General features: G+C 45.7%; 2 protein-coding genes across 8 annotated transcripts in view; one reads left to right on the top strand and one right to left on the bottom strand.

Annotated features, from left to right (window-relative positions):
- MAP4K3 (mitogen-activated protein kinase kinase kinase kinase 3) overlaps positions 1-9,219 on the bottom strand; it is a 143,669-nt gene extending 134,450 nt beyond the window's left edge. For both annotated transcript variants that reach the window (XM_014598208.3, XM_014598209.3), the window contains exon 1: positions 9,024-9,219. In XM_014598208.3, coding sequence (XP_014453694.2) covers positions 9,024-9,125 — 102 coding nt within the window. In that variant the 5' untranslated portion in view covers positions 9,126-9,219. The remainder of the gene's footprint in view (positions 1-9,023) is intronic.
- Positions 9,184-24,351, top strand: TMEM178A (transmembrane protein 178A). 6 transcript variants are annotated; one of them, XR_009458944.1, is made up of 5 exons: positions 9,184-9,801; positions 19,097-19,210; positions 20,417-20,554; positions 23,233-23,333; positions 24,028-24,351. XR_009458944.1 is itself a non-coding variant. In XM_059720299.1 (4 exons), the coding sequence occupies exons 1-4, from the start codon at positions 9,264-9,266 to the stop codon at positions 24,045-24,047; spliced, it is 810 nt and encodes a 269-aa protein (XP_059576282.1). In that variant the 5' UTR covers positions 9,184-9,263; the 3' UTR covers positions 24,048-24,351. The 6 variants fall into 6 exon arrangements, 4 of the variants coding, with proteins under 4 accessions (XP_059576282.1, XP_059576283.1, XP_059576281.1 ...); XR_009458943.1 differs by having other exon boundaries at positions 9,320-9,801; positions 22,799-23,333; XM_059720299.1 differs by lacking the exon at positions 23,233-23,333.
- The last annotated feature ends 2,178 nt before the right edge of the window (positions 24,352-26,529 follow it).

Below are 26,529 nucleotides of genomic sequence, written 5' to 3'. Positions count from 1 at the left end.
GGGGAGGCATAGGGAGCATGTGCCCCCTAGATCTGTGCATAGGCTGAGGGCAGGGTGCCTGCTGTGCGCTCAGGAGCTGCACTTGGGCTGGGTAGGGCGAGCAGCAGCGGTGCTGGGAGGTGGATTATAGGCAGCTACATCAGTAGCACTAGCCCACCTGTAGTTCCCCTCCCAGTGCCGCCACCACCCACCCCGCCCAGCCTAAACACAGTCGCCACAAAAAGCCCGGTGCAGCCCCCAAACACAAGCACACAGTGGGCAGCCCGTCCTCACCCTGTGCACAGATCTGGGGGGGTACATGCCCCCTGTGGGTGTGTGAAGCAGTGGGAGCTGCCCCCCACCCCGGGCAAGCCACCAGCTCCATCCCACACCCCACCCCAGCCCCACTCCCTCCCTCACCATGGGGGCCTCAATCTGCCCCCACCACGCCCCTTCCCTCCCCTATGCCTCTTCTCCCCCACAGTCTTACCAGCCAGATGCTGTTCTCCAAGATGCCTGGCTGCGTTCCTGGCTGTTTGCATGCTGCAGCTGCACATATGCACACACCGTTTATCAATGACATTATTGGCCCCATCAGCCAAAAAAAGCCGACAGCTGGGACCAATGTATTGGTGCACCTCTAATTGTTACATCCACTGCTGCATCTGCAAAGGCTTAGTTATTAGCAAATTAGTTTTGGGTGGTGGATGCCTTAGTAAATCAAATCTGGCTGTATTCTGTGATTAATCTGAATTCCTTTAATTGCAAGAAAATTTCTCATCTTTCCAGGTAAGATGGCAAAGAACTGATCAAAACTGTGGGCAGAATAATGCCTTCTTATTGGCTTATTTTGGCAACTGTTTCTCTCTGAGGCACTAAAGGTTATGAAACTTTCTGGTTAGCCATCTGCACTCCAGAGCAATATCCTTCCTGACTCAGGAAAAGTAGTTTGGAAGAACAAGACCAACTTCATTGTAGTTGCCAGCTTCCTATTAAGAAGCATGCATGTGGCCTTTGCTTAAGAAACCATAAGTTACTGGCAGAAATCTAAGGCGGGGGGGGGGGGGGGGAGGGGAGGGAGAACAGGACAGTTCACATTTAACTTTTCAAGTTATTTAACATTACTAAAGATGTTGTCACAATCAAGCATCTAATTGCCAGAAAACTTACTGATCCTTGAAAATATTCATATAGCATAGACTAGGCCTATACTACCAGCCTCCACATCAAGGAAAGGACATTGATTGCAATATTGAAACATATTCAGAACGGCCAAAATAGGACAAGCAGCAAAGTCTAAAATGATAATAGAGTCAGCTATTCAGAAATACACAAGTCAAATGGTCCAAAAGGACAAAGTTTAAAGAAATAATTTCTTAATTTAAATTATAGCTTCTTAAAACAGTTAATTCAAGAATAGCCTCTTATCTTTAGATTATTCCTTTCAGCAGCTGGGCCACTAAGAATTGACACAATATAATTAGACTCAGCACCTTCTGAGATGAGGCAGAGAACCCGCCCCCCCCCCCCCCCCCCAAAAAAAAACCAAACCCAGATACCGACATCATTTTAGAAGGCATATTTCAAAAAAAATGAGGAGGCTAGTAAAAAATAAATCCCTAAAGTTAAGAGTAAAGGAAGAGACATGAATACATCTTAAAGAAATGCTAATCTCAGAAAGCACACACACCGACCTCTAAACAAAAAAGAAAGTAGTACACAAATCTGTTTTATGACAAGGTCTGAGTGCATATTCAAAAGAACTAGAAATCTTTTAAAATATGGGTATCTAACCTTATTGAAGCTGACAAACGAGAGCATGAATAACAGTGAACGATAGCTCACAAGTAAATCAGGAGGGATAAAATGGAGATTAAAGAGCAATTAAACCTATTAAACAAGAAATATTTCAAAAGCAGGAAACCTTAAAAGGAATGGCTGGATCACCACAGCTTAAAAAGAGTGATGAAGGAAGATGAATTATGCCAATATTGATGAGAAAGCAATTTTCTGTTTACAGCATTCATCATCAGAGGCTTGTTTTTCCCTCCCTGGTAACAAAGATGAGGTACTCAGAAACCAAGATGTCTTTGAGAACAATACAACAGACACAGTTACTGCACTGGAAGACAACATCTTATGAATTATCATGATTGTTTGAATGTCAGAAAAACAGGAAATAAGGGGGATCAGACTTTCAAATAACTATTACTTTAGTAGGTATATAAAAAGTATTGTTGCTAATCAAAAGCTGGCTAAGAGACGGGAAACAGGAAAAATAAATGGTCAATATTCATCATGATGAAAAATTAATCATGAGTGCTTCTATGTTCATGTTACTAATTTATTATCAATCTGTTGGGCAGTGACACAGCAAAATTTGCAGATGACAGTTATTTCAGCTAGCCAAGTCCATCAAGGATTGGAAAGAACTTCAGTGGGTTCTAACCAAACCAAATTAAATGGGCACAATGGCTGCTTACAGGCATGAAAAAAAAAAAAAAATAACAACAGCACTTAATTTTCAGCTTGGCACACCCCTGCACCAAAAACAGCACATGCCTAAAAGAGGCATCGCGTTAATTTGACCCAGCTCACCCAATGTCTGTATAGATCGTGCACTTCAGCAGGGCTTTTTGGCGCTTGTATCTAATAGCTGATTGAATCAGCTATTAGATAAAGAGGTCAAAAAGCCCAGCTGAAGTGCCCAACCAATACAGACACTGGGAAGCTGGGTCAAACTAATGCGCTTCCTATTTCAGGAAAGTGCTGGTTTTTTTTTTTCCCCTCATGTCTGTCAGCAGCCAATGACAGCAAATGAAGTTTAAGGTTTATAAATGAAAAGTACTACTTATTTTGGTGAAAATCTTGAACTACATATTTGCCCAACAGGGGTTTTAAATTACATTTATAAACTAAAAAATGGGACTTGGATGTCACTGCTCAAGGAATACCCTAGTTCTACATGCAGCTACAACCAAAAAAAGCAAACAAGATGTTAAGATGAAGAAGGAAAGGGTAGCAAAAATCAAAACTATAGTATCAGTATTTAAATCAATAACATGACCTCATCCATTATACTGTGTGCAGTCAGTACCACCCAACTGAAATAAGATGCTGCAAAATTACAGTGAATTCAGGAAGGAAAATGGAAATCTCAAACAGAAAGACTGGGATTGCATACCTGAGGACAGGGATAAAACGTGGGGAAAATGACAAAGATATATTAAGAATGAACAGTACAGAGCTACTGATTGGGGCTTTCTTTTCTCTCTGCCTCATAAGAAAAGATGTAAAGATGTTCAACAGCACTGACCAAAAGCAAATTCAGTAGCAAGAAAGGAAATACATTTTTACACAGGTACAATTTACCAAAGAACTCACTGCTACTTGAAGCTGCTGAGGCCAATTCCTTAGAGAAATTCAAAGAGACTGGTCATTTTTTGAGAGGGGCAAGGATGTTTTGGGGTGAACATCCTTATTTATTGGTCCATCCATTATTGGACCAACAGAACTGATGAAAAATGCCTTATATTCAAAAGCTTGTCTAACTTTATCTCAACCATGTAGTTGGTCCAATAAAAGATATCATGAAAAAGTCCTTGTCTCTCTCAATTCCTGGATGCATGTAGCTACAACATCACTCTAACATATCTATTTTTTGACAGAAAAATTATAGTAATTAATGTGTAACAAATTTAGAGACATATCGAAATCTTCATTTCAGAGCTTAAAACAATCTCTAAATATCAGAAATACAAATAAAAACTTTTTTTTTGGTCATCAGAAAAGTGGGAACACCTTCCAATAAGTGCATGTGAAATAGAGGGAAAAATTGTTGCAAGTTGCTTACTGAAACACATATAAGTAGGCACACGTGAAGTAATTATCCAATGCTTCATTACAATCATGGTAATTTAAATTTTTCCCTGCATTTTAAACTAGCCTCTCTTTGAATTTCCAAGTCTACCATTTTTCAAAGGGCTGAATGCACACTTTCACTACAATTTGAAAAGCAAAACAAAACACTTTGTTACAATGGGGGTCAACCTTCTTGGCAGAAGTACCACAAGTTAACACCTCACCCTCTTGGGGTGCCATTCTGATCCCATTCCCCTGCTTAATCTGTTGCTCTGCTTTCCACACCCTGCCCTATCTCCCTGATCTGTCACATGCCACTCACAAGGGCTGCCCATGTCACTTGCAGCACTGGTGCTGCAGGCTGGCCACCCCTACTCTATTCCAAGGAATATGGCAGAAATGAAGTTTTATAAATCTTCCATGCTTTTAACATGCTTAAACAAATACATATGCGGAGAAGATTTTTTCCTGTAAAGACTTTCCACAGAGCAGAAATCACTAAATTCAAGAGACATTCATTGCCTGCAACCAGATAAGACAGAACAGTTCATTTGTTTTTTCACAGAGGACAAATCATTAGTTAATTTCTCCTTTAAACCTACGCTCACCATTACTCATGATGAGATTTCTACAGAAGTAAACCCAAGAACAAAGTATGCATGATAACAAAACTACGCAGCAGCAAAACTAGTTTCCACCCTGGTAACAGGTGTCAGGTTGCAGAATTGGGACTTTGGCAAGCAAGGCTTCCCGTTAAAAAATAATTCTTATGGCAAAGCTATCTGCAATGAGGAAAGCAATCTTCATGTAGTAAACTAAAACAGGGAATTATTTGGATAGAAAGGTAGGTTATTAAGAGATACAAAGCTAAATTATTATGTGGAAACCAAAATATTTTAAGTTAGATCTTTCATGGGACTATCAAACACTGTCCAAAAACATCTCTCTGAAACACAGCTGTACTCTAAAAAGAAAAAAAGACTATAAAAATGATAACTTACTCATTAGATATGTTTTGGATTTAGGTACAGTCATACTTGCGGTCTCTAGTGACAAAATTAAGTCATTACACAGTCTTTCTGCTAGCACTGCAGAGGCAACACAATCCAGGAACAGGAAAACAGGCTCTAACATGGACTGGAAATACTTCTGGAGAACATATACAAACTTCCAAACACAGGTCTAAATCAGTTATTTCAAGGTATACCATGAAGGCTATACAGCTTCACTGGCAAAAGACTATTTCTCATTTCTCTCAAATCATTATCAAAGACATTTTATTGTTGTTAGCAATGGTACATAAGAATGAAGGAATCCAGATTGATTTTCATATTCTAAAATGAGTTTGCATGGCTGCTACTTAAAAAAAAAAATTCCCCCTCCCCTACAACCATGCACATTTACAGGACCAACATGAAACTTCATTTGCCATTTCTACAGTCATTCCATATTACTCCATTAACATCTTCTCCAAGACGGGCCTGCAACACTTTCCTGAAGGTGGCCAACACAAGACAACCAAGAACAAACTGTGTAAGCCTCACCTCACCTCACCTGACTTAGCACATTTCTGGATACCAGCTAAATAACAGAATTCACCAGAATGACAGCAAGATTTTACTGTATTGACCCACGTCCTTCCCTTCCACCCCAACCTTTTTAGCTTCTCCTTAGCTCTGTTCATGCCACCTGTTCCTATTTTGTATTATAACATCTGCAGGGCAGGGACTCCATCTGTTCCACAACTATATGGCCTCTGTAGTCTACCTGGTTATAAGTCCAACTACAAAGAATCAAGGAAGTAGATGCTCTGCCTCCTCCACCACTTTGCCAAGAAGCAGGTTACTGTGAGGTCAGCATTTAGTAAGAGTCAACATAACGAGACTGCCACCTTATTAAGGTAGAAGTCTCTAGTGCTACCAAGCAACCAACTCCCTATACTTCTGTAACAACAAGTAATGTTAGTAAAATTTTTGATACTAGCCTGATGCTCTCCCTAAGGACATTCAGTTCCTCAGTGTACTGAGCCACCTGAAATTTCTATATAGCTGAGGTACCAGATTTCTCCTCCAAAAAAGTTCTCTAAGAATATCGATAGCAATGCAGTCTAAGTATATATAAGACTAACCACCTGTAAAATATTTAGTACTTTATAGAAATAAAATCTTTCTCCTAACCAGTCACAAAATAAGATCCATAAAGCTCTTTAAAAACACAGATGATACCATAATATGAGGAGCATCATCATTTTAACAGCTGGTGGTCTCTGTTTGGTGTTTCAACAGCCACAGGAAAATATCACCTAGAGACCAGAAAAACCCAAGAAGATACAGCATATAAAAAAAATTTAAAAAAAAGGACATTTAAAAACAGCATATTTATGATTGTGGATAAAATCCCAACAAGGCACTACCAGAAAGATCCATAAGCTTTACAGTAGTGCTCTCTTTGTGACATCTGAAAAAAAAAAAAAAAATCAACTGTTGTGCATAATTTTAGGTCAATTTAATAAATTACACTCCTCCATGGAAGGACATGGGGCAAGAGCTGACTTCTAAATGAAGACGATGGCTCCACGAGGAGAAAAGTGCACTCCTCCTCATACCCCCAGCAACATCAATCCACAAGCCAGATCTTGAACATGCCCACCTCTGTCTAAATCAACCCTACACAGATCAACGAATATAATGGCAACATAACATAACCTATGGTTAATATGCCCACCCAAAATATTAGTCTGAAGTGGATGAGACCAATGAGCCTGGGCCGCTCCAATACCAAGAGGTGTAACAAAACAGGGAACCTATACAATATGATGCACCCCAATTCAACCACATCCTGGAATTTCCTTGTAAAGTGTGGACAAACAAATTTGGAAATCGATTTCTATATATGCCCAAATCCTCTGCTCTTAATATTTAAGATGTTCAAGGCAAGACCTCCATCTATCGCAACAGGAATGGCAACTGACTATCAGTATCCAACAGAACTGAGTAACTTTAAGATTAGGTTCAGCCAATACACTAATCCAAAAAAATTCAGTAAGACTTTACAGGTTTCCTAAGCATCTTGTTATTAAAATGTCAAATGTTTCATTTCAAAGTCTGAGATAGGTTGCTTTAAATTTAAAGCAACTGATCCATATTTGCTATTTAATTTACAAGCACCGTAACACCACCTACAGAATGTGGAAAACATCTGATCAAGAAAAAAAAATCACTACCGTCAATAAGGCAGTTTCAAATTTATCTTAAAGAAGCACTGGGGAAAAAAGCTCAACCCTGTTCAAAATGAGAAGCTAAGGGAAAACCCAAACATTAAACTTCAAAAATTAAAATATGTAAGGAGGCTAGGGAGCAGGGACAAAAGGGGGGAACTCCCTCTCAAAAAAAACAAGCACCTTTTTAGAGGTACTGTTAAAAGCAGAGAATCTGCTGAAGAGGGCCCACAAACATTTTTGTTAAATATTTTCATGAAATCAGAGTTAACCAAGTAAGATTTCCCACACGCCCATGATGCAGTTTTGAAGTAAATCCATTTAAACCAAGACATGGTTTGCACATATTCACTTAAAAACAAAACCAAACTTTAGGTGAAATCAGTGTTCCTGTCTCACAACAGAACCTCAAAATGTGGAGAACTGGAAAGGGTAGTTAACCTGTTCTCCCTTAAAAGAAAATCAGCATTTTAAGAACAACAACAAAGAAAATACTTAAGAAAATTAAGACATGCACATATAAGGTACTAAAGACACTAACTTTAATTCTTCCCCACATGAATGTCAACATGCTGAAATAAGGAAACTGTATACAATACTACTTGGTCAAATGGGTACCACGTTGCATCCTCAGGCTTTGTGCTGGAGACATAAAATGGTAGTATTTACTAGGGAGGAATAAGACACTAATTTAGCAAGTTGCTTATTACACCTTTAATGCAGCAGACTTAAAATCTGCCTGGGTACTGCTGCTTTAAACATGCTCTTTCTTCCTAAGTCACTGTAATGTCTGGAGTGGAGGGAAGGGGCGGGGAAGGAAAGAAGTTTGCTACTTGTAATGGTCACATTCTTCAAAGCAATGCATAAGGAAGCCTGAACCAAGCTTTTCCCGACTTCCTATTATTTGTGTTCTGGCTCTCAGTTCTCATACACTGACAGCATACAAGGAATGAGAAGCACTATTAAACAGCAGCAATGAAACCTCATATGACAATGGAATAGGTTCCATGGAATAGGTAAAATTAGAGGTGGGCACATTCAAGATCTGGCTTGTGGACTGATGTTGCTGGGGGGATTAGGATAGGCCACTTTTTCTAGCTGCAGGCTAGAATGACCCACTTCAGGTAAGATGGCAGTGGACAGGAGGTTGCCTGTCCTTGCAGTGCCAGGGGAAAGTGCGTGCAGGTGAAGCCCCAAGTCTGTGGGCTGGATCCAGCGGTTTGACTGTCTGAATCTGGCCCGTGAGTCCTTGGCTGCTGAGCCCTGCCTGATTAGATGGCAGGGGGGGCACCTAGTTGCTGAAATTTTGTCCAGAGCCCAGTTAAGGGATCTCCACATCACACCAGCCACAGGGAAGTGCCTCAGCATCCTTCTGTGGCCCCAAAGCTGATGTAACCATGGGTCCCTTTTACCAACCTGCTCCCTGCCTGAGTACCACAGTCTAGGGAGGGAAGTCACACATTTCCTACTCTCCAGCCCCCACAGCGTGAACAACACCAGCATCAGCAAGTCACCTCTGTGGTCCCTTCCCCCCACTCCCCCTTCAGGTCTGAAGTGGTGGCAGACGACACAAGGAGCAACAGTCTCAAGTTGAAGCAAGGGAAGTTTAGGTCAGATATGAGGAAAAACTCCCAAGGTGGGTGGTGCAGCCCCGGGACAGGTTACCCAGAGAGGCGGGGGGGGGGGGGGGGGGGGGGGGGGGGGAACCCCATCCCTGGGGCCTTTCAAGACCCGACCAGACAAAGCCCTGGCTAGAATGACACTGTTGCTGTGAGCCGGGGGCTGGACTAGACGGATGCCCCTACGACCTGCCCCTACCCAGGGCCCGACGGTCGCCGAGGCCTCCAGGGCGGGCGGGGCGGGGCTGTCACGGGACCTGGGACGTGGCTGCGCGGCCCCCCCCACACACCAACCGACCGGCCGGGCCGGGTCGGGCTGCGCCGCCTAGCCCCGTCCCCGCCCGCACCTTGTAGACGTCGCCGTAGGTGCCGCTGCCGATGCGCTGGATGAGCTCGAAGTCCTCCTGCGGGTTCCGCCGGGACAGGTCGCACACCCGCCCGCTGCTCATGGCGCCGCCGCCAGCCCGGGCGCGGTGGGGGGGAGGGGGCGGGGCGGGCCGGGCCGGGGCGTGGGGAGGGGGCGGCCGGCAGCGCTCACCTGCCACCGGCCTGCTCGGCCAACATGGCGCGCGGGCGGGACGGCGCGCATGCGCGGGGGCGGGGCCTACACTCACGTTCGGGGGGCGGGGCCGTGGGCGTCGCGGGGCCCCGCCCCCCGCGCGCACGTGGCCGCAGGGCGGGGCCCCCGCGCGAGGCGCCTCCGCACGCGGCCCCGCCCCTCCGCGCAGCTCCCCCTGGCGGCCGCCGCCGCCTCCCGCGCCTGCTTTGTGCCGCGTGCGGCGGGGATGCCGGGGCAGGCGCGGGTGCGCGCGCTGAGCCTCAGCCTCAGCCTGTGCTCGTTGGGGCTGCTGCTCGCGGCGCTGTGCAGCGACCACTGGTACGAGACGGACCCGCGGCGGCACCGCGACAGCTGCGAGCGCCGCGCCCCCGCCGCCGCCGGCCCGCGGCCCCGCCAGCGCCTCCTGCCGCTGCCGCTGCGCCGCGCCCCGGCCCCGGCCCCTGCGCCTGTCCCCGGCCTGCCGCCCGCCCGCTGCGCCCGCCCGCTCTTCGCCACCCACGCCGGGCTCTGGAGGAAGTGCTACTACCTGGGCGTCGACCGCGACCTCGACAGCCTCGTCCGGAGAGGTGAGGCCAGCGCGCCCCGGCCCCCGCTCCTGCCCCCGGCGCGCGGGCGAGCTTGGCTGCTGACCCCGAGAAGGGCTGTGCCGGGCACCGCCGCCCCCTGGCCGCAGCAGAGCTCCCCCTCCCCCGTGCGGGCAGCGCGCCCCAGACCTGCCCCCTCCAGCGCGGGGGCGCAGCGCTCCCCACTGCCGGACAGCCCCCCGCGCCTTGGGCCCCGCCACACTGCCGCTGCCTCGGAAAGGGCACTGCTTGCACTGCAGGGATGCTGCCTAGTGTCTCCCCACTGCAGACCCTACCTCTTCTGAGCCATAGGCACTGCCGATCCCGTCAGCAGAGCTCATGGGTATGATGCACCCCCCCCCCCCCATCTTGAGTCTACTGGCATTGCACAACCAGTTCCCATTCTTCCCCCCCAATACCCTGGGTACTGTCCACTCCTCACCCTGTGCCAGGCTCTAGGCACTCCCTGCCTTAAGTTACCCCCACATGGAGAAGCACAGGGCATTTCATCCTGCCCTGCCCTGCTGGATGCCATGCATCTGACCCTGGTCAGCCCCCAGTGACAGATGACTCATGTCTCTGTTCAGTCCATGATTTTTACTCTCCAGCGTGGTGATGAAGTTGAGTTCATGGGTACGTCTTTTGAAGGTGTTTTGTGAACTTCCTTTAAAGATAAGGACTGAGAGATCTTTCAGAGAGTGGTCATTGTGGGAGATATGTGGCTATACAGGCAAACAGGTGTTTCTGTCTTTGATGGATTTCCTGTGTGCATTTATCCATGATCCCAGGTTCTGGCTCATCTCTCCCATGTACCTACCATCTGAGCTATAGCCCCCCCAGACCAATACAGCTGACCCCAAAAGAAAACTCCTGTAATGTACAAAGCTGTTACATTATCTGTGATGACATGCCAATTAAAAGGCACAATGATAATGCAGAGTTAGTGACTATGCAGCAAGCCCTTTTCAGGTCTAGCATGCCAAATAATCATGTACTTCTTCCTGGGGAGACCCTCTTGCATGGAGTATAAGCAACTGTGCATTCCCCATAGAGTTGTATGCCCTCTTCCAAAGCCCTTGTACATCAGCTCAGCAGAGCAGGAGCTAAATAGTAAGGGTGCACCGAAAGAGATTTTGGGGGGCCAATACCAATAGCCGATATTTAAAGAGGCATATTGGCCCATACTGATCCAATACAGCTGCCATCAGGTGGTAAGTCTGGTGTGGTGGAAGGGGAGGCAAGGGGTGTGATGGGGCAGAACAATGCCCCCTGTGGTGAGGGAGGGGGTAGGGGCAGGTCTGTCTAGGGGGGGTGCAGGATGTGTGCCCCCTGATCTGCGTGGCATGGGGCAGGCTGCAGCTGCAGAGTGCAGCTGGCATTGTGCAGGGCTCTGCTCGCCAGGGACTGGGCTCGGAGTGGGCTCCAGCAGTGCTGGAAGGAGGCTGCAGCCACCCCAGATTTAGCCACAGCTCCACTCCCAGCCCTGCCCTGACACAGCTCTGGCATTTCCCAGCACTTAGATGGAGGCAGGGCATTGAGCCGGGGCTGTGCCAGGTGGTGCAGGGCTGGGAGTGGAGCTGCAGTGAAATTTGGGGTGGCTGCAGCTTCCTCCCATGCCTGATGAGCCCACCCCTGACAAGAAGAGCCTCACGCAGCTCCGGTTCTGGCTCCACCCTGCAGCTGCAGTGCGCCCCACACCATGCCGATTACACCCCTGGCCATCCCGGGATGCAAACCGTGGGAGCTGCCCCCACCCCACAAGTTGTACTCCCCCCCCACCTCAGCTAGGCAGCACCTGCTTGCCCTTTCCCCCTTCCTCATGTCTGGGGGCATTGATCTGCCCCCCCACACTCCTTCCCTCCCCTTCCAACTTACCAGCTGGAGGCAGCTCTCCATGCTGCCAGCTCTGCTCTGTGCTGTGCTGTGGCTGTGCACAGCACAGACATTTATCAGCCAAATTATCAGCCCTATTGGGCTGATATCCAGTATAGACAATTTTCTTTATATCAGTACTGATCCAATATCTGACTGATGTATCGGTGCACCTCTACTACATAGGGGAACCAGGCATGAAAAGTGGGTGCAGCAGAGCTCCAAGGCTGATTATCCCACTTCCATGCAAAGGCTGTAAGTGTCCCAGCTGACAGGTTGGACACAAAACCACTCCTAGATCTGCACTGGCCTTGCACATCAGGGGGATAGGGAAGGAGCTACACTGGTTTCTACATCAAGAGACATTGGTCTTTGCTGGCGAGCAGACTCGGCATGGCCATACTGACACTATTGCTTGATAGCTGACCCTGAATTTGCACTTGTCTTTTGCTCTAAACACAGGCGGGTGAAATCTTGATGGCACAGGAACCTGGGTTGACATCCCTCTCTCTGCCCAGCAGTGAGAGGACAGTTGCTCCCTCATAATCTAGCTGACAGGTGGAGGAGTGGAGCCAACTGTGTTGTTATCCCTGGCACCAAGAGCATCCAGATAAAGCTCCTGGAGCATTGCAGGGCCACTTGGCAGAGTTGTCAGTTTGTGCAGGTGTCTGCTGGCCAGTAGCCAACCCCCAAATCAGCACTTAAGATATGCTGCCAATACTTCATGCATAGCAGAGGCTGGCCATTCCCACCAGCAGCTGGACCAGATGCCCTACGAACAGAGTTATGCTGCTGTGCACCTGCGTGCGTACATACAGTCTAATGTGAATTAAGTAAGCAGTTGTCTGTCTTTCTGTCTCTCTCCTCTCTGGTAAACAGCACTCCTTAGAAGAAAAAACAGGCAATGATTCTCCAGAAGAATCTCTGTGGCTCTTCTGAGCCCAGTTAATAATTCTCCTCTCTCTTTTCAGCAATTAAAAAGAATAGGCAACAGACATATGTACTGTTTGTTTCTCCAATCTGTGGTGCGACTTTTCTGCTTCCTCTTTCTTTCATTATTCATTAGACCAGGTCTTGGTAGAACAGCCAAGCCTTATGTCATATGGAAATGGTGTGATGTTCCTTTGTACATTAAAGGGAACAGGTCTAGTATATTTTAAGTTGCTTCAGTAGATTAAACATTTTTGTGGAATTTTAGCAACATGCCCCCTTACATTCTTTCCATTTTACACTTTCATTTAATGCAGGTTCTTGTTTAACATTTAATTCTGATATTAGATAAGTAGTTAACAAACCTTTTTAATGACAGCAAATAAGTAACACACAGTTTCATGCTGAGAAAGCCACCTGCTTTAGAAAGGGCTATCATTTTTCTTGACTGATCTTTGAAAGGAGTAGTACAGTTGCAAACACTACTAATGTGACATGCAGGGGTCAGAATGTTTCTGTCCCAAAAAATATTACCTCTCCTTTAAATAAATGTTTGTCTTAAGACATGTCTCATTTCCCAAATTGGCCTGAGAATAAGATAAACAGCTTTAGTAATGCCAAAGGAGATGCAAATGCAAATGGTGAAGTTCTTACCAGCTTTAGCTAAGCAGCACGCATACAAAATTGTGGAGAAATGCAAAAATAGATACTGCTTTAAGTGTTTTTCTTATTGTCACGAGCAAAATCATTGTAACATTTCACTGCATATCCCTTTAGGGGTAACATTTAGTAGTTGTAGTCAGCTATCCCCCAAAGCTATAGAGAATGCCTGTGCTGGGATGGATATTCTATTTCCAGGTCTCCCCTGTTCACAACCCATTCACCATGCTTTTGCTTGTATCCAAATGATCACTTTGTCCTCTGCAGCCATGATTCTTGACTTCTTAAAGTCTCAAGACCAGCACCTCAGCTGGTATAATTGGCAGAGCTCTGTTGACATCAGTAATGCTACATGATTGATTTATATCAACTGGGGAGCTGGAATCTTTCAAAATTAGCAGGTATAATTAGAGAACATACAAAGGCTTTTCTTTTTGCTCTCACAGTCATAGGGTTCATCAGCTCCTTCTAGGACAAGGGGCTGGCAAGCCCCCTTTTGACCAACCCAAGTGGGAGTGGTTCAGATGTTTTCAAGGGGCTGGTAGAAAAGGGTTGGCTCTTGCAACTGGACACAGGCATAGGGACCTTGGATCCCCTGCAACCTTATATAAGTGAGGAGAGATGCTTGGCTTGGGGTTATTTTCTGAGCTGTATATTTGAATAAATCAACTGTGTCCCAAGGAAAGGTCCAAAGGTGACCAGGTTGTGGTGTCAGCTCTCCCTGACCAGGTTATCAGCCCTGGACCCCTGACATGTTATTTTTAAAGCACAAGTGTGGTGTTAATCACACTATAAATAGTAATGTGGTTGCATGTTTAAGCCGATGTACGGTGTGATAACACAGCAAATGAGCCACAAAGATATTCCACATATAATATGCAACATCTTTATGGCTTGTTTGTATCCTGCCTTAAATTGAACATGTGGCATCTCCAGGCTGACTCATGACAGCTGAGCATCAGATCCAGCATGGGGCAGTTTCAGAGTCCGGGACACAGCTTCCTGAATTCAGCATCTGGGAGCATTTCCCTAGTCTCAGGTTCACTGTTCCTCAAGACTTAAAAAGCAGATGTGCAGCTGGGAGCCCTAGCTGCACCCCCACTTTAAGTTCCCAGGGTACTTATGGAAGTGGCAACTGGGGAGCTGGGAGCTTTCAGCTTCCCACAGTCTTGGACTGTAGGTCCCTGCACCTGGGGAGTTATATAGAACATGCTTGCAGCTGGACTGCAGCCTCATTTTTTAAAACTCCCCAGGAGCTTGGACCCAGATTGCGGGGAGAAGCTCTGCAATCTCTGGGTCCCTACACCTGGGGAGCTTTAATGAGCGTACTGAGGCAGCTGTGCTTTTGAAAGCTCCCTGGATACTGGGGCCCAGAGACCACAGAGCCTCTCCCATCTGTCTGGGTCCAAGCACCAAGGGAGGCTTAAAAAAATACAGCTGCAGCCCAGCACACACTGTAATACAACCCCCCAGGTGCGGAGATCCAGAGACCAGGGAGCCTCCCTGCTCTTCTAATGTGGAGAGTGGGGTGCTCCCCAGTTGCCAATTCTGTAGATGCCTGGCTGCCAGCTGCAGCCTGCTTTTTAGAAGTGCAGGGCACTGAGCCCCAAATCATGGAGAGGATCCCCTGTTTCAGACTCAGCAGCAATCTGCACCTTTAAAAAGTGCCCATGGAAGCAGCAGCTAAGGAGCAGGAAGCTCCTCACTCCCCAGATGCATATGTGGTGTCAAAGCACCTTCAGGAGGAGGCAGGTATCCTGCCTATGCCAGGGAGAGGTCTGCAGGGTCTCAGTACAGGGCTTCCCAGGTGATGGCAGCTGGCAGTTTCACAGTTGGGTTTGAGGAATTTTATGCCCCATTCCCACAACCTGTCATGCATGTCTAGCTGGTAGGTTGTGTGACTTGGAGGATAGGGCATAAAATACTTCTCAAACCCCAATCATGCCATTGTCTTATCTTCCAGCTGTCCTACATATACCACTTTTACCCTTATGAGCTTTGCTGTAGTGCATTTTCACTGAGTTTGCTCCAGATGATCAGGAGAGGCGAGCTAAGCCAGGTGCTAAGGGGTCCTATGGGGCTGAATTCTAACCCTAAGAATCTTGCATGTTACTTTTTCCCTCCCATGAGCATCACTGTTTACACAGTCTTAGTGCTCTTTCCTGTAGCTGCTGTTCTTTGCTTTAATTTGTTAGAAAAAAACATCTTTATCCTTGTAGCATGGACAAATACAGGCTTTGGGCATAGGATCCCTTCCACCTTTCCGTTAATGGAATTTAGTCATTTTAATAGTTAATTGAACTAGAAGAGAGTCTGTACCATTTGGGTTCCCATTCCTGCTGGTGCTTGTGGCTCAGCTGCCCTTTCCTCAGCCTCTGGTAAGTTCAGCCAAGACTTCCCAGATGTCTCCCTAACCAAACATCCCATTTGCCTCTCATTAGAGATCCCAATACCTTTTCCTTTGAAAGTTGCCTGCAAAAAAACAGTGCAAAACCTAGGAGTACATTAAAGGAAGATATGGTGAAAAAAGAGAGAACCATGGTAAGAGGATGGGGAATTGCAAGTCTCAGTACTATAGACAAGGAGTGACATGACCTTAGTATGACTGGAGCTGGTACTAAGCTTTCAGGAAAAGCTGCATGCTGGATACAGCTATCTCATTCTTCAACTCTGTTTCTGTCTAGTTTCACACTTATTCCACCCCCATGTCCCTTTTGTCCTGAGGCCTCTAGCAAGATATGACTCCACCAGCCTTTCTGTGTGTCATTCACTCTATGCTCCTGATCTAATTGGTTCAACTTTATTGTTACGATTACAATAGCATCTGGAAGCCCTGACCAGGAGTGGGGTTTCTTTGAAGGCATGAAGCTGCCTTTGTGTATTCAAACCTGGGAAACTGCTTCCCCTGCCATCCCAACTACCTGGCTTGGCAGTGTGGGGAGGTCCAACCAAGAAGAGCTACAGGTAGAAATACACAGAGGTCCTTGAAGAACTATAAAATTTCACTTGTGGGCAGCATAAAAGCAGACTAATTAGTACTGTCAGTCAGCAGTGCTAATGAGCCCCCCACCCTCCAATGTTACATTACTTCCACTTGGGGACAGCATGTGCCAAGTAGTTTGGCAAGTGTGAGGATGCCACTGCTGGGCACAGTAAGTGCAGGCATAATAATAATGATAAGTAATAATAATAAGTAATGCAGGCATAGCCTATGCCACTTGTCCAGCACCAAGCAAGAAGCATATAGCACAGTATTATGAACCTGCATCTCTAGAGCCCCAGTTCAATGCTTTAATTACAAGACCATACTCATCCTCTCATCCTTTCTAGCCTCCTCCCCATGCCCCACCAGGGACAGGGAAGCCATCAAGCCTCTGCTTCTCTTGGTTTCACTCATGCCCAAGTTATTGTCACTTAGCTGTCAGGGCCTAATAATTTACAATCACTCAGGCATGCCTGACATCTTCTTTCACCGCCATTACTATTTACAGCCTTAATTGTACATCCGTTTGGGTCTGTTGGCTTCTTGCAGCATCACCCCCCTCCCGCACAAGCCTGTTCTGCCTTCACAGAGCAGAAGACAGAATTAATAAATACCACAGAACTGCTTATCATTTCGCTACCAAAACAAAGCTTTTCACTCCCATGCTAGGCAATCTGTCACAGTGCCCCTGAGCTTAATGGATAAGGGCTGAATGTTGCCAAGGGCTCAGCTTCCTGAGCCCCAGCTGAAGTCAATGGAAGTTGAGAGCACTGAACACCTTGCAGGATCAGACCCTGCAAACATGCATGCTGCTGAATAACAGGGAAGTACACTGTGCACTTCAGCTACCTTGTACCAGAGCCAGATGAGCTTATTGCAAAGCAAACAGTAGTGCTAGCCATACAGGCGGCCAGCAACTGGCTTTTAAAGCAGAAGCCTCTTGTGGTTGGTGCTAGAGAACAATGTGCCAATGACAGATCCTGCAGACATTTGTTTTGTTAAGAACACAGCCAGACAGGATGCCTCTGTGTGGGCTGAGAACACCACCAGGCCAGGGGTACATCATGTCTCTTTACCACTGGTTCCAGTTATCAGTCAACTGCAAAAGGTGTCTTTGGGGGATATCCAGCAGTGGAGTATAGGGTAATATCTGGAGTCAGTCTGAACCTTGCTCAGCAGCCTTGCAACCTTTTTCTCCTTTGTTCACCCTTGGGAAAGCAGTCAGAACAAGCCCATATCTAGAAATGCATCAGGAGTGGGAAGTAAATGAGGCAGCTCTCTGTCCTGTCATCGTGGTCTTCTGGGAAGAGATCAGCACTGTCCAGTTCCCCAGAGTACTGGGCATTTCTCAAGTGACTTTGCATTAAATCCTATCATATAGTTGCTTGTGCTGCAATGAATGCAGTCTGTTTTTGGGCAGAAGCTTAGTAAGTGAGAGGGGAGATCCATTCTAAATTGGACTGTCTTCATGTAAGGCCCACAGGAGCATTTTCAAAAGCACTTAAGTGACTTAGGAGCCTAAGTCCTAGTTTCAGAAGTGACAAGTACCTAGGCACCAGTGTCCCAGTGACTTAAACTGGGACTTAAGCTCCTAATGGCCAGCTCCAGAAGAGGATGTAGGGTAGGCAGTAGGTACCTACTTCCAAATTCATGTACCAAACAAAACCCCTGGTTGGCAGCCATGGTGTCAATCCCTGTCAGGCATTTCCCTGTTTGACTAGGGAGTGCCTTACATGTTTGCAGTGTAGCTTTTACATATGCCCAGGACTTCCCCAGTCTCTGAGCAGCTTCTTGTGTAGTTCTAGTGCACTCTGGTAGGATTGGGCTCCTGACAAAATGCAGTGGCAACTACTCCCTTTTTAAATGCAGCCATTGGTGGTGCTCATCATACCAGAGCCTCATATTTAATGATGTCACCCAGGATGTGGGAGACCTGAGTTATAGGAGATTCAAACCCACATCTACTTCTTGGGAAAGTGCCTAACCTACTAGGCTGTAGAATAGGCTGGGATAAGGTACCCTCCACTTGAAGTTGGACAAGTGACAGGCAAGAGAAAATGCGACTTAGTAGCCTAGTGATTAGGATGTTCATTTGGAAGCAAGAAGTCCTGGGTTCTGGTTCCTTTTCCCAAGACTGACTCTCTTTTACACTGAATAGTCATTGGATGAAATACGAGAAGTAATCATGGAAGCTGGGACCAGAACCTGGAACTTCTTTGCCCTTGGCAGGTGCCTTAACTACTAGGCTACAGTCCTGCTTGCTTGCAATCCACTGAATCTTGTTTTTCTTTCTGCACCACTTTATCAGGAAAGGTGGAGAGTGTCCCTCACCCCAAAACAAATTCTAATCCTGATATTCAGACAGTGTCCTAGGAGGTGGGAATTTGAACCCCCTCAGAAGGGAATTGGATTTCCAGGTCTCCTCCTTCCTAGGCAAGTACTCTTAGCCCTTGAGATATTGTATAATGGTGGCATTGCTCCTGCCCAGTGCTTTCAAAGAGCCAGCCCAGCTTATGTCTTTCAAAGAAGAGCCAGCAGGTGTTCCCCAGGGGAGAATCCCAGGCTATGGACCCCAAGGACAAGGAGTGCAGGTGCCTAAGTTCTGGGAGGCGCAGTATTTTGGACACACACCTGTGTTCCTTGTTGGCTAGATAGAAATGGTTCCCTGCTGGAGAGAGAGGTATTTTGGATCAACATTGGGAAAGTTTTGGGTCTCCAGAAATGGAACAGTAAGGGAGAACCTGCTAAGGGCTAAGTGTATTGCATCCTAATTTTCAGCACAAAGTCCTGTGGGGAACCTGCTTAGTGTTTGGCAAGCTGACAAATGTGGCCTGTTTCTTTTTTTCCCCGAAGGCATTGCTCAGAGATGTACAGCTATCAAGTACCACTTTTCCCAGCCAATACGCTTGCGAAACATTCCCTTCAATTTAACAAAGACAATTCAGCAGGATGAGTGGCATCTACTTCGTAAGTACCCGAGTTTGTCAGCTCCTGCACAGGGATGCAAAAGTTTCTGTAACTGCTGGCATTTTGCATGGAAAAGCAAATCAAACCATTAGTCCAGACTGGATTAGACTGCAGTCCTTGTCATCCAGCCTCCTGTTTCTAGACAGTTGCCAGTACAGGGTGCTTCAGAGGAAGACGTGAGAAATTGCATAGATTTTTTTCTAGTCCCATAGCACTTACAGGCTAACTTATGCTTTGAGCATCCGTCTCTCTCTCTCTCTCTCTCTTCCAGTCTTTGGTATTTTAAGTCTCATTTACATGACTACCCTTGTCAATCATTTTTCTTAAATCCTGGTAAAATGTTGGCTTAAATTGAACTCATTGCCACAAGATACAACAGGCCAACAGTGCAATATTTTAAAACATTTGCTTTAGCTGTTTAAAATTTCTTACCTCAGTTTCAGATGGTCCCTTTTTCTATATCACTAGCAACCTACTCTTGATGTTTTTTCCCTGTACCTTAGACTAGTTCCTATACCTCTGTGAAATCCCCTTGTTCATCTCCAGCCTAAACAGTCCTACTGTTTTCATTTTCACTGTACGTTAAAGTTTCTGCCCCCCATTTCCTTTAGTCAGTTCCCCCCCCATCACTTGTTTTTGAACCTCTTACGTCTTCTACTACATTCTGTATAAAATAGGTAGAGCAGAATAATCCAGGTCCAGGAAGATTACCAGTAGATGTAGTGACATTATAAAGTTTGCAGTTCCCTCTTTCCCTCTCTTGCATTTGGCCTACATCAGGGATCAGCATCCTATAACCCACAGGCTGGATCCGGCCTATGGAGCCTTTTGACCTGGCCTGTAGACAGAGGCTTCAACAGCTGGGTCCTAGCCGCTGCCGCCTCTGACTCCAACTGAGCCATTCTGGCCTGCAACCTGAAAAGATTGGAAACCACTGGTCTACACCCATTGTGCTTACATTTTTGGCCGCTATAACATATTGAGGGAACTTTCTTCATACACTATTCCCTAAGTAGGACCTAAGTTCCCCTTTCCCTGCCCCGCCCCTTTACAATTCCTTTAGATGATATTGCCTCATTAGTTCCACTTATTCCTCTCACCAAACCTAATGTTTGCCAGTAGGCCTTCTTCTTTGTCATTTCCTTTTTCCCTTCAAACAAAAGGTGCATTACATTAATAACTGCTCTACTTTTGTTGTGGATGCAGATTTAAGAAGAATCACCGCTGGTTTTCTGGGCATGGCAGCAGCAGTTCTTCTCTGTGGATGCATTGTAGCAACAGTTAGTTTCTTCTGGGAGGAAAGCCTCACACAGCACGTTGCAGGCCTTCTGTTCCTTATGACAGGTATGGGGCCACCTCTGTCTTCACTGCACATGCAGCTTTGATTAGGTGTACAATATCACCGAGAAGAGAGCACCTTTCTTTGATATTTCCTGTTGGATATATTTCCATTTTGTGACATACATCTGTTATTTGGCCAGACATGCCTGGTAGTGAGAACAGCGAAATGCCAAAAAAACCCCAAGAAAATGGGAAAGATTTTCTTAGTCTTTCATGAAAAAAAGCAAGGGACTGTTTTTCCTTCTTGAAAGAAGAATTTAGAGAGTGATCTTTTTTTGGTATCTGAAAACTGAAAGCTAGACTGAAACACACTATATCCCTGTGCATAGAGGGAGCAAGAATGTGCCCTTAAAAATCCTTGCATAGACCTTAGGTCCATATCTGCTGGGGTATACACGTATTGCAAGATTGCTTACTTCCCAACACAAGCAAGGCAATGGAGAGTAATAGGCAAAGCCCTGGCTTATCGTCCTTAATTTACCAGCTGGCACTCCAGAGCCAGTATGGGGTAGGTCAGCACTCTGTAACTGGAGTGAACCAGCAGAATATTATTTCCTTCTAGAGCAATGGAGGAAGTTGGGACTGAATTGTTTCTCTGAGCCACAGCATTTCTTGGGGTACTCAGGGCCTGGTGAGTTTTACAGTCCACTCTTGGCTTAGGAGTATAGACAGATCCAAAGGCACAAATCTGACTGACTAGCGAACAGGACTTCTTGGTTCCTCCTTTTTAAAGCCACCAAAGAGGAATTGTCATTGTATAGCAAAAGCAACAGTGACTTCTTCATATAGTTTATTCTGCATAAAAGTTTTCCTTTTATCCTATTTTCAGTCACTTATAACTTCCTGGAGTTTTCACTCCTCAGACTGCAGTTTTTTTATCATTATTATCTGCATGAATATAAACTACTGAGGAAAAATTGTTCAGACATTTTTAATAATGAATATGGGAGAAGGTTTTTCGTTACTAGAAAAAATAGTCCTGGAGAAAGTGTCAATGGCAAGGGCTGGAAGCTTTAATGCGAAGCAGTGCCTTTCTGTGTACCATGGGAAATTTATTATTATTTGACCAGTTACAGTTTTTTGAAAACCATATGTTGAAAGTGCACAGTAGATTTGTATTTTTATTAAATGTGTAAAGTGCAGACCCAAGGATTTCTTGTACATGTGTGGTTAATTTCACCCCATAATGAAAAATGCCTAGCCTAATCCATTGCTGCAAAGCAAATAGGAACACAGGCCTTTGGAGAGTGGCTTAAATGATGCCAGAGAAGAGCTATATCTTGGGCTCTTTAGACACCCACAAGAATTATGCTAGGAAATGCACAGTGGCTCAGAGGTGGGCAAAGTCCAGCCTGTAGGCTAGATCAGGCCTGTGGCAGACTCCATTTCCCAGCAGCCCCTGCCCATGTCACTGCAGCTGGTTTCCATGGAGACCCCAGAGGCAGCAGGGCCGGACAGCACAGGAGAGGGTTTCCATGGAGACGGGCCCCAGCACCACTGGCAGAATGCGCAGTTGGCCAGGGAGCTGCGCTGGGGCAGGGGCCGGGTTCTTGCCACGGTTGCAGAGTGGGCTGGAGCAGAGCTGATCTACTGCCCACACACCCTGGACAAGATCCCAGCTCCGGAGCAGCTCTCCCCCCAGCTGTGCACTCTGCCAGCACTGCTGGGGCCAATCTCCATGGAAACCCTGCCCTTGCCCTGTCAGGCCCCACTGCTGCTGGGGTCTCCCCAGAAACTGGCTGCAGTGATGTGGACAGGGGCTGCTGGGAAACAGAGTCCAGCTGCCAGCTGGATCCACCATTTTGCCCACCCCCGGTATAGCTGCAGCTAGATTAGATTATGAAGTATATTCAAAACCATTGAGCAGCTGCTTGTGGATCTTGTGAGATGTGAAGGGTGCCACAAATGGCACTGGCAGCCTCCATGTGGCATGCAGCAGTTGGGGAAGGGGCAGGCAGCACAGTGGCAGATTGGGCAAGGAGCAGAAAACAGCAGTAGATTAGGCAGGAAATACAGGGAATGAAGCAGAAAGCAGAATGACAGGTTGGGCAGGGGAAGGGGATTGGAGTGACACTCAGGGTACTTGTGGCACTCCTGCCAAAAAAGGTTGTTTCCCCACTGTGGTAGCAGAAGAAATAACTGTTTAGTGTTTGCTGATGTAACTGTTTAAGAGGGGTGGGTTTGCTGTTTTATTCATCCCAGATTACAAGTCTACTAACTATAACAATATGATTGTTTTGCTTGCAGGAATATTTTGCACTATTTCCTTGTGTACGTACGCAGCAAGCATATCATATGATCTAAATCGTTTACCTAAATTCATATATGGTCTTCCCGATGATGTAGAACATGGATACAGCTGGTCTCTATTTTGTGCTTGTTGCAGTTTAGGATTTATAGTGGCAGCAGGATGTCTTTGTACTGCCTACCCATTTGCTAGTAGGACCAAGATTATTCATCTAAAATCTGCCAGAGATTCTTCTGTATGACTGCTATCAGATGATCTTCAACAACATTCAGTAACAGACGCAGTAGTCTCCAAGTACTCACCAAAGAAGCAGGGGGAAAAATAAAGGGAAAGCTAAATTCAGGTTTCCAAGCACAAAAGCCTGATCCTTCAAAAATCTTGACCCGTAAAACCCTTTCTTAAGCAGAGGAGGACTCATCTTGTTTCTTTCTAGGAGACTATAAGAAAGGAAACACCTTTTCAAGGACAAGTTCAATATGCTGAACACTTACAGCATGAAGATGATGAGATCTGTTTACACTGGAAAGTTAAATGGTTAGTAAAAAATGAGGAAGAACTCTGAAGAGAATTTAAGGCAATTTGTATTTTTCAACAGTTTGTATATAAAGAACAACCATTATTGGAGGAAAAGTCATCTTTGTGTCTCAGTGAGAGAGAAACTTTTCTTTCATGGTATGGTGGTTTTAACGCATCTTCTGAAATTGGACTTGGAGGACAGGATTTTTTATTTACTATTAAATAGTATCGTCTCTTCCTATATAGCTTGAGTGAGTGTTCCTTATCAAAACAAGTCATACTTTGCTCTATTTCTTATCTGACTTGCCTTGTAATTTATAAGCAACCAAAATGTCCATTGTTAAAATAGATGAGAGATCCATTGTGTGAGAGAGAATCCTATCAGTGTTGTTGGAAGTCACATGGTTGTGAAACTTTTTTTGCTAAGCTAGTTTAATAGTAAAATAGTCCCTCTAGTAACAGCATGTGTGTTGAATGCAAGTTTGTGGCTTGGAAGTGACCTTCCTTTTGAATGGTGGTGTAAATTAAAAGCTTAAGGGAAAGCGATTATGGCAAGATTTCTATTAATATTTAGATGCATTTTATTGCCTCTCCCTATGGCCCACGTCTACAATCTGCATAGAACAGCCTGGAATTAACAACATAAACTGTCTTTTGTATTTACATGTCTATATGTAACAATTGCCTGCAGTCATGCTTTTTGCTTACACAGGTAGAAGTCACCTGCTGTAGTCACAACCTCCAATGAAGATATTAGAAGTGGGAGAGTACTGCCTTTGATGGATCATTTGCCCCCTCCCCCAGATCCTAGTGCTCATTCTACAGGAACCACAAGGATAGGATGGGAACAATCACTTTTTCTGGATACCCTTTCTGACCTCTGAATCTGTTTGTCTTTAAAGTTGAACTCTAAGCATGAATGTAGGTTGAAACCAGGTGCCCTTCCTCCAGGTCTGGGGTGCCATTCCCCAAGCCTATCCGTCTTGTGGTCTGAAAACCCTTCCTTTTATTAAAAGGAGCTTTCCAAAAAACTTCATAGGCTGCACCTTATCAAGCTTTCTGTTTTTCCAGTAACCATCCAAGTTCTCTCTCTGGTATGCAAACTAAAACACTGCCTGAAGTCTTTACAAGACTTTATCTTGGGAAAATACAGATAAGTGTATATGGCACTTAATGGAAAACACCACAGAAAAGAAGGCTCCCATTACATTTATGCCTTTTGCATACATTTAAAAATAAAATAGGCAGGTCCTTAAGCAGGGGTAAAACAGTATGGCTCAAGGGACGTCCTCAGAACCTTCTACTCATGTCTGGTATCATCTGTTTCCCCACACGTTAAAACAGTGGTGATAAATCTCTTGGTCTGGTGGTCCAGATGAGTGGCACAGAGTTGGTGTGCAAGCTGGATCAGGGACTGCCCCCTCCTGCTGGGATTTGGCCCTTAGGGCCCAGCACTGTCTCATCCCACCCACCACATGCAGTGTCAGGCCCCCAGCATGCTGCAGCATGCAGGGCCTGGGGCTGTCCAGGGGTCTGATAGCAGGGGATCAGTGACACCGCTCTTGCCCTGAATTTCTGGACCCATGATGATCTTTGACCCCATGGGCCAGGGGTTGAGCACCCCTGGATTAAAATATTCACTCTTGAGACAATGCTATAATCTACTGAGGGGTTTTACTTCTTAAAATTTACTTATTTTTAGTTAAATGCATCATGTATGGTATGATTTAGTACATCAGAATGATAAGCTAAGCTGTTGAATTATGCTGTTAATTTGTGCAATGATTAAACACACATCAGAACTGCGACATAAAACATAGACCTTTTTCCCTAGAAATCAGCTGGTGAAGATTGGGGTGTACATTATATGCGAGAACATGGATTGCCACAAATCTGGACATTTGATGGCAAGAGAGCAGCAGGAGTGACTGACATGGCTCTGGGAGCCACAGCCATTAATGCTGCCACCATTCCCCCTTCTGCCATGTCTCCAGACACCAGTTGCATGATGTGGCCCCAGACCCAGTGCACCAGACCATGCCAGCATGTGAGGTTAGTCCACAGGCTCCATTTGCCAGGTGGAGTTGGTAGTTCAGCTCCCTAGCTGCAGTACTCATTTACCAATGCTATAAGGCAAGATCTTTCCTTCATGCTGCCTTTCAAAAGCAGGATGTGTATTATATTCTGCGGTGCAATATATGCAGGTATATAGGGTATTACATAAGTTCTGTCCAGTCAGTCTTCACCACCTACCAGCAAAATAACTGTGGTTGCTCAGCAATATTCACATTTTTCACATACTTAGACATGCTTAGTGCTTTGACATAAAGACATAGAGTGTTTATATATGTCTGGGGAGGGGGGTGGCTTGAATGAGCTTTAGATAAAGCACCCCCACTGCCATTTTGATGCATATGGACATTGATACACAAGGCACGGGGAGGCTGCAAGGCCATAGTAATTGCCACACTCCAGCAGACTGGATTAATAGAGTCTGCTCCAACACAATCAAATTATAGTGCATTGGAGCAGCTTCTTCCCTCGTGTGTATAGGCACCCAAGGTGACTTCAAAAGTACATCATGTTTTACTATCAACTAGCCGCACCTCTTCCTATGCGCCTACGCAAACGTTCTGTGTCACAACAACAGTTCTGCTTGGTTCTGTTTCTTACTTGAATTTAAGCTTGTAGTTTATAGTTTTTTCATTGTTAACATAGATCAGAGATCCACTGTCACATAGATATGACATCATAAAATACTGAGGGCCTGTAATAGATGAGAGGAGGGGATTGGAATATGAAGTGCAATGTGGGAGAAACAAACATTTCAATCACTACAGGAACAAGTTTTCCAGCAAAATATCTATTGCAAACACAAGTGAAGAAAGCAAAGCACAGAAGTCATTGCTGCCCTGGGTCTAGTAGTAGTGTTTTTACACAATCTTATCCCCAGGTTCAACCCCCAACCCTGGGCAGAGTGGCCAAGGAGAGGCAAGCAACTGATCTTACAACCCCTAGAAAGAGGGGGAGGTAGCTATGGAGTGAGAGAGGCTGGTTAGAAATAGAGCAAACACTGATGGAGGAAGAGTGAGGAATAAAAGCAACACAGTAATTAGATGGTATGAGATGAATGGGGACAGAGGAATGATTAGGGAAAGCAGGTAGAGAACGTACATACTGGATGCAGATTGTGTGGGATGACTGGGAAACAGAT

Source organism: Alligator mississippiensis, chromosome 1 (assembly GCF_030867095.1).
Source record: "Alligator mississippiensis isolate rAllMis1 chromosome 1, rAllMis1, whole genome shotgun sequence".
In the NCBI taxonomy this organism is placed as follows: Eukaryota; Metazoa; Chordata; order Crocodylia; family Alligatoridae; genus Alligator; species Alligator mississippiensis.
The sequence above is the reverse complement of the archived record's forward strand: the minus strand, read 5'-3'. Positions and strand labels throughout refer to the sequence as shown.